The 14,887-nt window shown below is 40.1% G+C and overlaps 1 protein-coding gene across 1 annotated transcript in view; it reads right to left on the bottom strand.

Annotated features, from left to right (window-relative positions):
- Nucleotides 1-5,277: 5,277 nt before the first annotated feature.
- qkia (QKI, KH domain containing, RNA binding a) overlaps nt 5,278-14,887 on the bottom strand; it is a 114,030-nt gene continuing 104,420 nt past the window's right edge. Inside the window, exons 7-8 of the mRNA XM_039740593.1 lie at nt 7,040-7,114; nt 5,278-5,531 (exon numbers count right to left, since the gene is read on the bottom strand). Coding sequence (XP_039596527.1) covers nt 5,515-5,531; nt 7,040-7,114 — 92 coding nt within the window. The 3' untranslated portion in view covers nt 5,278-5,514. The remainder of the gene's footprint in view (nt 5,532-7,039; nt 7,115-14,887) is intronic.

The raw sequence follows: 14,887 nt of genomic DNA, 5'->3' as shown, positions 1-14,887 counted from the left end.
CTTTTCAGGTCATCAATTCTCTGTGGGGTTGGCCAGCCCTCAAATTACAGATGAGAAGGTTTGTAACTACAGGGCAGCCCGAGGTTGACTTCTTGGTCATGGGAGTGAATTCCTTAAACCAAAAGTGATTGAAGGCTGAGAGATCCAGAGTGATCTCAGCAGGAGAACGAAAGGCTCCTTTTCAGTCAGCCGAGTGATGGAAGTGAAATGGAGGCAAAGACTCACTTGGCAGGGAAGAAGAGAGCCCAGCGTCATCCAAGAAGAATGCGAGGGAGATGGAGAGAAGAGCATTTGAAGGAATAATAATAATCTTTATTTTGTCTAGTAAACCCCACAGAGGGATAGAATTTGTCATCTTGAATGTTATTGTGTGTTTTTTTTTCCACCTCTAAGTTCTTAATCACCTGTTATTACACTTTTCTGTTATTCAGAGTTCAGGGTCATCTGACTAGGGCCCCTACAGATCACAATAGACAGATATGAAAAGCATCATATGATAAACATATACTTTATAAACCCAATGTGAAACTGCATAAAGATTCTTTTTTAATTAAAAAAAAAAAAAGATGCTGCAGGACTAAAAGAAAGCAGCTTAACAGAGAGCCATTACATCGATATTGAGCAACAGTGGCTGAATTGTGTGCTTACCTGGACGATGAGATCCTTGATGCTCAGTCTTGCACATTGTTATAATAAGCTGACTTTTGAAAAAGCTTCAGAAATGATACCATTTTTATAATTCTGTGAGGTCATGATCTGAAATTGCCAAAGAGCGGACATATTCTGTAGTCGCGTCAATAAGAGACAGAGCAGTCCTGGGACTAAGCTCATCGCTGATGGCTGCTCTGTAGGAGAGGACCAGACTTTCTGCTTGTACTAAAATGGCTCAGGAAATTTCGGTGCTTTGTTGTTACTAATTCGCTATAAAAGCCAAAGACTCTGAAAATCCTTTTCACTCCTGACAAGTGTTATGAATCTGCAACGGAGAGACTGAGAGATCCAATGGAGAAAAGTGTAAATGAACCCAGGGCTCAACGCATAGAGGCTTGTTCCACTTGTAACATTTGACTTTATTGCACACATCTGATTTTGGTGTGATCAACATTTTTGCCGTTACAATTTTTTTTTTTTCGGTTTCCTACAAACAGTCAAAATAAAAAAAATCCCTGTACTATACATAAATAAAACTTTATATATAAGTATAGTTCAAAATAATTAATGTATTAAATCTCACATTTAGTGCGTTTCCCTAATTATTCTCAAAACAAACTTTCAAAAACAGGTTCTGTTGTACAGAATGTCAACTCTTACATATCATTCATTAATTATAAAAAGTAATAAAGCAGTTCACTTGTAAAGCACATTGGTACTGATAATACACAGTAGGAATTTAGTTTTTTTTGCCTCTCCATTTAATAGCGGCGTCTTTAACCCTCTAAGTGCTGGATTTCCCCTCTTTTTATTTATTTTTTTCACTCCCAAATTGTTCACCTCCCATTTTCATAATCAGGAATGTCTGAAGGGCTTTTGGAGCTTTCATTTCTAGGTAGAAGTCCAGTCTCAAAATGGGCACCTATGTGAGTATGCATAGCTTTGTAATGGCATGTGGATTGCTCCATTTTTATTTTATTTTTTGCCTTATTACTAGAGCTTGACCTGATTCGACAGAAGCACTGTGTGTCCTGAGCACGACAAAATGCTAGAAAAGATGAACACTTTAAAAGATTCAAAATCCACCAGTTGAGGTGTTCAATAAATTCTAACAGATCATAGATTTTTGAGGATCAGGACTGAACATGCTTCAGTGAATGCAGAATATGCAAAATGCATAAAAAAAAAAAATTACAATGAAATACAACAAAGAAAAGTCCTGTTTTGGCTATATGATCCATGTCATGTCTAGAGGCAGAACTGGACTAGCACTGGTGTTTGCTCAGAACACCTGCGAAGGGGGATATGCATACAATACCTCTGAGGGCAGCACATAAAAAAAAAATAATAATAATAATAATAATAATAAAGCCCCCAGATGGGAGGAAATTTAAAATATTTTATGGCACAAAAAAATGTAGTCAGCACTCAAGGGGTTAAAGAAGAAGTGATTAATAAGTTAATCATTGCTTGTGCGCCTTTGAGTTTATTACACTTTACATTAGTGAAAGAGAGAAGCACTAGAATTGGTTTAAAATTAGTACATAGAGATGTGCTGTAGCTTGAAGGCGACAGAGAAGCTAAAAAGATTCTTAAATGGAGGAGAACAATTGATCCCAAATGGTCTTGTTGGTATACATCAACCTCTCCGGGTTTACATGATTATACCAAATGTGAAGCAGCTCTCAGTGCAAAGTAGGCCAACAGGACAGAACAGCATTTGTTGTAACTGTGTCAGAGAGTTTCGTGGAATAGGTCACTGCTGTGTGTGTGTGTGTGTGTGTGTGGAGATGAGTGAAGGTACGTAGGATGGCGTGTTTATGGCTAAACAAACACCAACATTTTAATGAGTTAGTCCAGTGAACCAGACCATACATTCAGTAACAGGTTAAAAACACAAGACAAAAACGACAACAAAATAAAAAATAAAAAAAATTAAAATCAGCAAGTTAGTAAAATCCATACTAGAATGTTTATTAAAATAATTTGCAGGAGGTTAATAGGGAAAAAAAATCAAAAACAAACAAACAGGAAAAAATAAATCACCATGAAACTAAATGCAAGCATGTAAAAAATACAAGAGAACTAATAATGAGGGCTAATGAGTTGACAAAGCTAGGAACGGGATTTCTAGGAAAGGCAACACTCCCAATGACAGGCCAAGAAAAGAAGCAGCAGCAATGGGAGGCAAGGGGCTATTAAAATTCTGCAGGGCGTCCATCAGAAAAACAAGTCTTTTTTTTTTTTTTTTATAATATACATACAAAAAGAAGATAGAAAAATACATTATAAACTTGTAACAATGGCTGTAATTACATTATCATACATATTGGCAGGCCAAAGACAGAATATGGTACAAGATTTGTACTTATGATCATCCAACCATTCATTACATAACAGCTTCTGTAACATTGCTGAGGGAATATATAATACTGTCAAAAATATTCGACTGTCCTCTCTAATATTGCATTGAAGAAATAACACTGGAAAAATAAACAAACAAATTATAATAATAATATAAAAAAATGAAAAAAAAAAAAAGATTGACCTTTGTAAAAAGTTAGTTGTAACAATACTGAAATTACAGAGTTCCAAATTTGTTCTTTCCATTTGGCCAAATATTCCCAAGTCCTCTGAATAACCAAGACACTTGCCGCCAATCTAGGTGATGATGTCCCGGTCAAAGTTACTCAGCCGTACAGCCGATTAAGAGATAACTTTCCACCTGATATGAGCATGTACGGGCCTCCACTGGCATAATCCTGCCAACTACGCCAAAATGTCTCTTTCTAAGAGTACCAGAATCAACCAGAACCGGTTCATACAATGTTGTTCCACCAGGCAAGGAGGAGATGGTGGTGTTTGAGGCAGGCAGTGCTACAGGTTATTCAGAAGTCTGGTTTACAACTAAGTGCCAAGTCTGTTGTCTTTGCTAGTTATCAGAGAAAAAGCAGCAGTTGCCTTTGCTCTGTAACAGGCAGTCTGGTATTTTGTTCGCTTCACGTTTTAAAAAAAAAAAATACATACATATAACAATGAGAAACAAATCTAGAAAATAAAAATGAAACAACACTCAAGCTGAACTTTATTGTTCAAATGGCACACATACTGTCTGTACACACACTAAAGAACCCCCTCAGAGCTCAGGAAGACAAACCATGGCACAAATATTTAGCTGGCCTTGTTACTGCTTTTCTGTTGCATAGAATAATATTAGCGTCGACTGTCAATACGATCAGTAACTTCATTTCTATTCTAAGCCCCCATTGTTCAGAGAGAGAGAGAGAGAGAGAGAGACAGAGAGGGATGGGGGGGTGAAGGGGGGGGGAACAAAAAAACAAACAAAAAAAAAAAACCTGACAAGTTTAGCCCTGGTTGGCAGGAGCTATAAATTCCATTTCCCAATATTATCCAACTGGTAGATGCGTTTAAAAAGGAATCAGCAATAATAAGGCACTTTGAATCTCTACTTCAGTTTCCTGCAACATTCCTAGGTTTACTATTTTGGTCTTAATTGTCCCAGCCACTACTTTCCAATGTCACTTTTTTTATTTATTTATTTTTTTTAACTTTAAGCATTTAGTATGTAACTGCAAGTTAAGTATAAAAAGCTAAAATTGGCAAAAATATATTTTCTTCACCAGCACCCTGTAAAAGTATCTAGGTATCCTCTGTAATTTATATGCAACGACTTATCTACACTTTATAGGACAGATAAAGAGCAATAAGAACAGGCAAGCATGGCTTTCACATCCTTTTTTTTTTTCTTCTCTTTTTTGTTTTTCTTAAAATTGGTAAAATTAACAAACACCGGCATACTTCTGTATCTAAAAACACCTGGAGACACATTATGGATGACCAGCGCATCTGGGTCTTGGAGGGACGGGATGAAGGTTAGACACTTAATCAAAACTTGTAGTTTAAGGCAACTGAAGTTTTCAACAGTAAAGGAAACAAGAGAGGCACAGGAGAAGGAAGAAAAGTGTCCAAAGGACAGCTGTGCCAAGACTCATTACTTCTACTACCCACTGCGGTGGCTGCCATCCTTGAAGACCAGCAGTATTTGGCTCAAGCGGTTTTGTTAGCTAACCATACAGAGCACAAAATGGCACACGTGAGACAAGAGGGTGGCTTGTCACACTGAGCTCCAGTTACAGATGGCACAGTTTAGAGGCTACAGTTCAGTCCACAATAATGGGCAACTACCCAGGCACATCCATAATGTGTCAACGCAAACAGTTCAGAGCTTTGGGATGAGAGTTTAGGTGAAAGGACAACATATACGCCTTCAAGGTATTCCGTGAGTGTGTTTTCTCCTTAAAGGTATCTTTTTGGGGTTTAAGGGAACGAGGGGTTATATATATATAAACAGGAAAAAAAGAAACAAGCATGGCACTGCCTCCAAAACTGGCAGCTGATAGAAATCATCAAGCCGCTGAGTGGAGTGCACAAATTATGTGCACATTTTGCACACATACAAATATAAAGGATTTTGCTTTTTGTTCTCTTTGAAAACACAGTCACTGAAGAACAGTGGGAGAGGGTTCACCTTATTGCTTTTAGTTATTCAGTGCAGTTTCTGGAATAACACATTCACCCAAACCTGAATACAAGCTGAGACCCCCAAAAAGACAAAATAAGAATCAAATAAAACAAAGGGAGGGGAGGGAAGAAGAGTAGTTTGTTTTTTTGATGTTGCTTGTAGTTGTTTTAAACAAGTTGTTAGGCTACAATACAGACAAAGTGCCTCAGCTCGCTGCATCCGAGACAGGCAAGCAAAGGTGATTACCAGTTAACTGATCAGCAGGCAGGCATGGTCAGCTCATCATTGGGTGAAGATTTCAGAGGTCAGAAGGTCATGTGTTAGTTGCCGGTGGCGGCTAGGTGGTTAGAAACAAAGAAAAAAAAAAAACAACAAAAGATAGAAAAGGATATTAGTGACCGCAGCAAGAGGCAGGAATGACAACATTTTAACAACAGAATGAGCTAAAAAACCCGCCCACCCCAAACTCCTCCCAGCATTCCCCATACACCCACCCCCCTCCCGCCCCACCCCAAAAAAATATTCCAGAAAAAATCCCAGGAGGACACACTTAGCATTCTGGGTTAATCACGACCTGTAATTAAATGAGTTCACCTGTGCCCACTTTGTTCAAATTAGGAGGCAGAAATAAGAGCCCACACACCCAACTGTCCAGCAACAAAAGCAAGAAGGACCAAATGCGAGTTTAGTCCTGAGACGGAGTGGAAGTGCAGTTACGTAAAGCAGTATTAGTGTTAGAAGACATCCACTAAAATCATTTAGGCAAACAAATGTTTTGGTCTTGTTTATTTATTTACCAATATATATATAAATATATATATACACACACATGTGTCATAAATACATTTTCTGGTATAAAATGCATGAATATAAAAACAAAAACACAAAAGGACAGTACCACTGATACACTCAAAACAAAAGTACATTTCAATGCACGTGCATCCAATTTAGAAAACAAATGTCCACTTCACAATTATTAACAGGATACAAAGTAAACCTCCTGCGATGTGCCAAACATTTGGGCAGAGGGAACACACGCAGGCCGATGGATCTGCCCACACAAGGCTAATTCTAGTGTGCTAATAAAGAGAAATGACACTAAAAATAGGGGAAAACGTTCCACGACTTACTATTCATTCGGTGGTACAGTCGGGGAATTGCCTACATGGTACAGTTCCTTCTAAGCCAGCCAGGGTGGTGAGTAATTGTGGCTCACTTTACTGGTAAAAGGGTGCAAGACAAGGAACCAATCAGGATATGGCCAAAGCCACGCTGTCTTATATAGTCGCTGTATATTGCACTGTATGTATACAGTACATATAAAATGGAACTCGACGTCTCGGCATCTTTGAGTGGAACGAGCCGGTGAATCATGAGTACATTCTAGTGGTTACTCCCTTCTCAAAGCTTACAATTCAGAACGCAGGCAGAGAACAGTCATAGCGTCCCCTGCCTTTGCAGCAACTGAAGAAAATCGGATAGATCTATAAAGTGGCTAAGTAACAGTCAAGTACGCCTCCACTGTACGGGCACTTTACGGACAGTAATGCAGCACGTGGCAGTCTGGAGACACTCTTCACAGCGACCCTCAGTGCACACTGAACCTTTAGTGGCCAGCGATTCACAAGTGGAATAAACCCCAAAATAGCTTCAATGTGTAAATTTCATCTGCTCCTGAGCACGCTGGTCTTCCCAGACACAGTTTATCACAGATTAAGACATTGCAAAAGTAAGAAGGGGGGAGGGGGTAAAGGGGGTTTGGAGGGTGGATTGGGGTGAAGGTTGAGGTAGGGAGGATGTTGGAAGGTGGTGGGGAGAAAAAGTGGTCTTAAGAACTAAACTGACCTCTGTCTGCGGTCACAATCCTTTGGTAAGGATGGACGCGCGTGTCATGTCTCCGAACTTTAGTTGCCATTGCACCTAAGATTACAACAGTATTAGAAAATCAACCAGAGAATACATAAAGACATTTTTAAAATAAAAAATATTTAACCTTATAACTTACATCTGTCTATAACTTACATCATAGTAAACCATATAGTAAATTGCATATATTTCACAATTTGTTCACTTTTAAAATACTATACAAAACTGGGAGATGTGTAAATAATGAAGTGCAGACTGTAAAAACAAAATCACTATTTACATGTACTGACTGGATCTGACAGATAAGATTGCTTAGGTGACAAGGCATATGGGATGCAACAAGATGCTGATAAATAACCTTCTGGTGCTATTCACTAATAATTACTTCTTTAATTAATTTCAGTTCTTGTCATTCCAAGATGTAATTCATTTCAGTTCTTGTCATTCAAGATGGGCTAAATCTAATAAAGCACCAATCCAAGTTGTTACGACAATCACAACATTATTTTTATATGGGTCCCCTTACAAAAAGCCCCCAATATTCACAGAAGAGACCCAGCTATACAGTTTTTAGTAACCGGGGCTGGCACTCTTTAGTGTTCTCTACCCCCTCCAGTTTTGTCAGCATTCCCATATCCCAACACCCAAACAACATCTCTTCGACAGTTATGTAGGAACAAACTCAGCCACCCACTTCCTGAAAAACGCTGGCCTTAGCTCAGGATCGGAGTGGAAACCAAAACCACAAGGCAGCTAAAGTGATGTCTTGACAGAAAAAAGTCTACTGCATAAATGTCTGCTTACTGATCCTAGCAGTCACAGCGTCATTAGAACTGAAATGAATACGTGAAATGAGACCCCTTAACACAAGTCTTTTTTAAACCCTGTGCCTAAAAGTCAACCAGCAGAACAGAATGCATGCCCCCAGTGTTTCGGAAGAGATCACTGAAGTGCTCCTCAGTAGCTAGTTTTGTTTAAGGAAAAATATCCAACAGCTTCTTTAACGCAGCTTCTGCATTTTTAGTTAGCCTTTAGTTGGGAATGCCAGACCTATGAATGAAAGGAACAGAGCTGCCGTTAGTGAGCAGATTGGAACAGAACTGCAAGGAAAGCTCCAGCTAGATATGGAATGGCTACTCTACCCAAGGTCATTTTTGTAATTGTTAAAGGCAAAGACTGTGTACAAATTTTAAAGACGACAAGCAAAAATTGGGGGTGAAAAGAAAGCATCTCTTATCAAACTGCACCCAGCCCATGAAAATAGAAAATTATGACAACACTACACAAAAAAATAACAGTGTAGAAAAATGAATAAATAAAAACACTACACTTGTCATATTGTGGCTGTGCTTTACTATTAAACTTAAATTGACCCAAATTAAACTTGCAGTACAGTCCAGCTGGGGACAGCAGGGACTGCAAGGATCCCAGTCATGACTATTGGATCGCTAAACCTGGTATTTCTAATTAAAAAGAAAACAAATCGCTAACATTGAGATGGCTCCTGTGAGACCAGTGGAGACCCTAGAAGGGTCTGGAGAGGAGTGAGAGCTCAATGTCAGGGAGCAGCTGTACACCAGAGTTCAGGATGTGTTAAACAGTGAGGCTGACGAGTACACTGCGGACGACTACAACGGGCACTTCACTGGAGAGCAGAGGAAGATCTGTTTGGGAAGGTCTCCAGAATTATCCTTATTCTTGTTTAGTTTAAATTTGTTTTCTGTGTTGAGTTACACTGTGTTCACCTGCTCTCGGACAAGTGGTAGATCCAAGTTGTTGAGATGGAAATACAATGTGAACGAACTACCAACTTGGACAAAATAAAGCTACCCAGATCGACCAACTTGTGATGCAACACTGCCCTTTCGCTTTAGTCAATTGCCTATCTAATGTATAATAAAACACTGTGGCATGCGGCTGGGGGTGGTACCTAGCAGGGACGCCAGAGAGGACTAGAGGAGTGCTTACGGCCCCTCCAGACCATGAGGGGGCGACCGCCCTGGTTGTGTTGGGGACTACGGGTGCAGGGCTTGGAAGCTCAACCCTGTAGGGGCCCGTGGTCACCGCCAGGTGGCACCCCGGTGCCTGGAGAGCCCTGGACCTCAGCACTTCCGTCACACCCGGAAGTGGTGGAGCAAAGACGACCAGGGACACCCGGAGTGCCAGGGGAGTGTCGGCGAAGGAGTGTCAGGAAGCACCTGGAGCCCATCCGGGCATGTATAAAAGGGGCCACTTCCCTCAATATGATGACTGGAGTCGGGCAGAAGTGGACAAGAGTCTTCCTGGAGAGGAGTGGAGGCGGCCTGAAGAAGAGAGGCCTGGACTTTGGGGGATTGGTGCTGGAGCACTGGGTTGTGCATTGAACTGTAAATATTAGAGTAAAATAAAATGTGTGTGTTGGGTGACCAAATGTCCATCTGTCTGTGTCCGGGGCTCGTTCCACAACACTAAGGTTGATGTTTCCAGACCCTCTGAGACAATCTGATTGGTCAGTTTGGCTTTGCTGTGATTGGTTTGCATTTGGCTTCGGTGACGCAACAAAAGAGGAAGTGCAGGTGTGAGACACACGAAGAGCAGTAAAGGCGTAGGAGGTACGCTGAAAGAGTTGCCCTCAAAAACGCCTAGTATAAAACCGGACAGGAAGTGGGGAAAGACGCCTCGGAAAATAATGGCAGAGTCTGAGAAGGCGGCTTTACGGGAATGCGCTCGAGAAAAGGGAGCACACGCAAATACAGAGGAAAGACACTGAAGGTACACATAATGAAATAATTAAAAAATATTTGCTATGACCTGTCTTTGACAGGTACCGGGGATAGCTTAAAATAAATTACATGACCTGTACAGCCCAATATGACGTTTTTTGGTTGAAATTAATTTGGAGTGAATTGATGAACACATTTTATACGTTTATTTTGTTTTCTATGCAACTTATCTTTAATTTCTTCTTTTTTAGGCAGACCAAATAATAAATCAGCAACCTCATGTGTTTCCGAATAGTGTGACCAGAAACCTACATGAACGCACTTAGAGCTCCGAATAGTCCGAGAGCACGTGAATGCAGCATGAACCTCAACTTGTATAATACATTTTTATAATAAAACCACACTCTGTATAATCATTCTGGAATCTTTAGTAACGTTTGAGTCAAGGGGGACTGAAGCCTATTCTGGCAACTTGAGGTATGTGGCAAAGCGCCAGTCCGTCGTGTGGCTCATTCACATGCACACCTACACTTACTGTGTCGGTCTGGGATCAACTGGCCTAACATGCTTATCCAAAGGAAAAGCCACACCGATGTGGGAAGAACGCATCAGCCCCACATGAACAATGACTATGTGTGAAATTTTGACCCAAGACTCTGAATTTGTGTGATTATAGCACTAACCACGGCATCACCACTCGGTTTACATCTAGCACATTTGGCATATCAAATTGTATTCATTTAAACTAAAAAAGACAAAATATAAACAAACTACTCGTCATATTAGCAGGTACAGAAGTCGGACCCAATACAAATGGCCAAAAGGAAATAATTGTGGCATTAAAAGGATACACACTTTGTTCAGCTGCAAAGCTTCTCAAGTGCATAAACACACAGACTGGTTATGTAGAAGTACTGTGTGCCAAAATGCATCTTGCAAAGTACACTTGAAAGAATAAAAAGGTTACTTTCACCCTGCATCTAAAAGTGACTCCAATTTAATTTTTTGGCTGGAGTCTTCATATTAATTTTGCAAACATTCCAAACCTGATGAGTTTGTGCAGATTCTGGATGTGTGCCCTCCATGTGCAAAATTAATAAAAACAAATAGATGTGAGGTAATAGACCACCATGAACAGCAACGGCCATGCTTTTCTTTCAGTCCAGAATTTCGGCCACTTTGTCTGCTATGGAAGAGAAACAGACAACTAAAAGATTGTGGCGGCTGCTTTGAGGACAATTAATACTGCCACATCTGTTTGTAGAAACTCGTGGATAAAAAAAGAGGAGTAATGACTGACAAAGACGTAGCATGGACAGTGCTGGTGTGAAACGGTGGTCTGACGATTGCAAAATGTTGAACGGAACATAGAATTACTTAGGTCAACTGCAAGACTTGAGGCACATCATCTCCTTTAGAAAGCCTGTAGAAAATGGGCTGTGGGTGATCGTCGCCACTGATGCTCAAGTCTACCAACTTGTATTTGTGTTTTTTTTTTTTCATTCAGATGTTCTCCGTCTTTACATTCAATGCACAGATAAGACGAAGATTGGATAAAAACTGGCATGGAGTGTAAATGTCTAGACAATTCCGATTCAGACATTCTGGCACAGGTCACATTCAAATTGCGTACGTCTTTATCAAATTTAGTAACACATGGAGATGTGGTTTAAATCCAACCTGAGACATTTTGATTCCAACTATTTTATTTTGCCGTCCTCAATTCTCTAAAAACATCAGACCTGTGTCACATACGATTGGGGAAACTGAAGTGAGATTGTAGCTAAAGAGTCACATAAATGTGGTGTCCCCCATATAAAGGGCCCATTTAATTTTTCCTAAGTGGGCACTATCCTATAAGTTAGATGGGCATTTCTGTGAAGCTGTGCAAATGACTACTAGTGAGGAGTGAACCCCACCAAATTTGTTTTGCCTCAAGTTTGGCAAAATCACAGAAATGTTTGCGGACTTCACTGTATGGCACAAAATGCATTGAAGCCAAAGGGGAAGGAGCAACTGAACTAGTCTTTTAGTGTAAGTGTCTATGAGGACAACGGAAAGGTTTGCCAACTATTCTGTACCAATGAATGTTAGCCAAATATGTGATCTGAGCTGTGAGGCAGCTAACCACTGCACCACCATGCCTCAAACTACCAAAGACACAGAAGGAATGGATGCCACAAATAAAACACAGCAAATGGCCACAAACTAGAAACAAGTAAATATAATATAGATCACTGCGCTGAGAGAAGGCCAGTCTTAGGGCACACATTATCCATGTCCTGAAGCAACGGCACAGGACTGCCTCATTCAATTGCTTGAAGTCACAGCTCCGGGCATAGTGGGAACGTCTTTTTTGTTTTCCAGGTATCTGTGCAGATGCTTTGCGCTTTCTTCTTCCATCAAGAATAAACGCTTTGTAAATAATGATAGATCTGTTGGTTTTACTATTTAACAGCGTGTCCTGTGTTTTCCGACAAGGGGAGAGGGGAAGGCTCCTCTAAGATGTGGCCGAGCACATGACTAATTTGAGTGCGTATTAAGCCATTCGTTGCCATTTCTCGTTATACAGTATATCCATCTTGGCAGATCTAATAATACTGCAAGTTATTTTGCTTATTTGTTTTTTTTGAACGCGTGCAGGATGGAAGTCTGGCTGTGTTTCTCATTCTTTGAGGTTTCAGGAGACATTTTTACCTTTATAAGTGCATTGACGACCCACATACTGCAATTGAATTGCCCAGGAGGTTGAAATGACCATGATTGGAAAAAAATAGTAAGTTTAGAGACGTGGGGGGTTATTGAGGGTTTAGTGGGTGGTTTTAGTACATCTCAGCAGTTGAAACAGTATTTATTTATTTATTTATTTCTGTCCTCGTGTGCTAAGGCCAAGTCAGTAACAAACTTACATGAAAGTTTTACACATGGCTGCTAAAGCTCTGTGACGTCACATTGGCCTCACAAAGCATCACGGAGCACTTAGAAAAAAATGTTTGCCTAAGCCAACTAGTGGATGAATTTCCAGAAAAATATTAGCCGAACAAGGCTACCGGTAAACACAGCATGCAAAAAAACGGTTTGGCGAGTTACGGAAATTAAGACTAATGACTAGACCTGAGCAGCAGCCATTCCAGGAGGCTTGCTCTGAAGACTCGGGGTTGGTTTTCATCAATGCAGGATCAGGTTTATGGATATTGGTCATTCTTTTGCATCAATTTAAAAATAAACTGGAAACCAGTGGTATACTAATCAATGAATTAGGAAGCAGAATCCGATTAATTATGTTCCTTACTCACAATATGCTGCTCTATTTACATGCTAGCACTATGGAAAGTAGGGGTCTTTTTAGTTTAACTGTTCCAGCCCACCTAAATCCATGTGGTTATTTAAATACAAGTCTTCAAGCCCTAATTCACACAGTATTAACATGGAGCTATAAATGAAGGAGAAAGATCATTGGATTGGAGAAAGGGATGGATTACGTAAACCTTTGCCTTGTACAAAGGAGCTTTAAGAGAAGTTAAGCTTGGTTGAAGCAAGTGGGAGGTTTTCAAACAGAACTCAGAAAACTTACCCAAAATAGCCACAAAAATCCGGCATAACTGAAACTATTTTTGATTTATGTCACTACTTCACTGTCACGAAGCCTTTGGATTCAACAATAAAAATGACCGTCCATCACGTTTTTATAAAATTGTACTGACAAGGAGTGCAGTCAGTCGGCTTAAGTCTCCCATAACTGGTCATCGACCCCCACAGGTTTAATGTTGAAGTGTCTCATCCATTGTCAACTGGCCACATTTCAGCTACAATGGCAATAAGAACTTCATGCCGTTATCAGTACTACAATCTATTTTACTGTATCCAACGTAATTGTGAGTTTCTATGTGTAAATGTTACATGATTTAGTACTATGCTGCAGAAGTGTCTTAAGTTTAAATCTAGGGAAATACTCTGAGCCAAGACTCACAGTAGAATGTGATAAAAGAAAAAAATTACACAAAATTGAAATTGAATTTGTGGGAACAATTTGGAATATTCAGTTATGATGCTAACTAAAACTCCCCGGTGATGATGTTAAATTGTGTTGAATTTAGCTCATCTGTTCCTCCTTTACAGAAAACTCTTGATGGCATCATTTTGAAGAGTAAGGCACCGAGATACAGAAATGGATTTGGAAATGGCCTCCAGTTTTCTTAAGCGCATACGTATTCATGTATATATACTGTATGCTATATGCATGGGATCACATTTATCGGTTTCGTATAACCTCACAAGAAACAACGAGCACCTCTGAGTAACCCGACAGCATGTACAGTACTGTATGTGTAACGAGGATGGAAACCGGAGAAGAATTACTGCTGGACAACAGAGAAATAAAATAACTTCGACTATATGTAGTTCTTTCATGAACAATTTGCTCATGCTGTCCAAATTTTCTAAATTGAATGAATGAATGTGTATACTTTCTGTAAACAGAGTGGACTACATTGCCAGTGGCTTTCAAAAGACTTCAACTGCTTGGCAGCAAGGGCAAAAGCAACCCACATGATCAGACAAATTTAACAATGGGGTGGGCTGTCCTTCAGGATTTCTGGCAAAAACAGGCATGGAGAGTAAGGGCCTAAAGGAAGGCACACTTATCTGCATGTCAGCGAGGCTAAAGACAAGACATTTCAAAAGACAAGGAGTGTAGCAGATTGTTTCCATGTATAGTCGGCCCTCCATATCCAAGGGAAATTGGACTCAGGACCGCCAGTGGATGCTGAAGTTCATTATATAAAAAAAAAAAAAAAGGGATAACACTTGCATATAACCTACACATTTTCTCCCGTATACTTTAAATCACAGTTTGTTACACTATGGGTCATGACTCAAAATAGGTTGTGGGTTGCCGCCGTGATTCACTGTTGTATTTTATGGGAATAGGTCACATATGATTTGCATGTATCTCGCGATAAGTCACCACAGTTTGTTCAAGTAATCAACAGTGCTGCACTATAATGACATGGGCAATTGTGAAAGAGGGAACCATGGCTGTCATAATCAATTCTACAAGGTGTGGCAGGCAGCCGGGATGCCCCTGCTGCACATGTTCCTGGGGAGCAACCATGGGCAACTCAAC

The sequence above is a fragment of the Polypterus senegalus genome, chromosome 17, assembly GCF_016835505.1.
Source record: "Polypterus senegalus isolate Bchr_013 chromosome 17, ASM1683550v1, whole genome shotgun sequence".
Classification (NCBI taxonomy): Eukaryota; Metazoa; Chordata; class Cladistia; order Polypteriformes; family Polypteridae; genus Polypterus; species Polypterus senegalus.
Note: the sequence above shows the minus strand (reverse complement) of the source record. Positions and strands in the feature narration are given on the sequence as shown.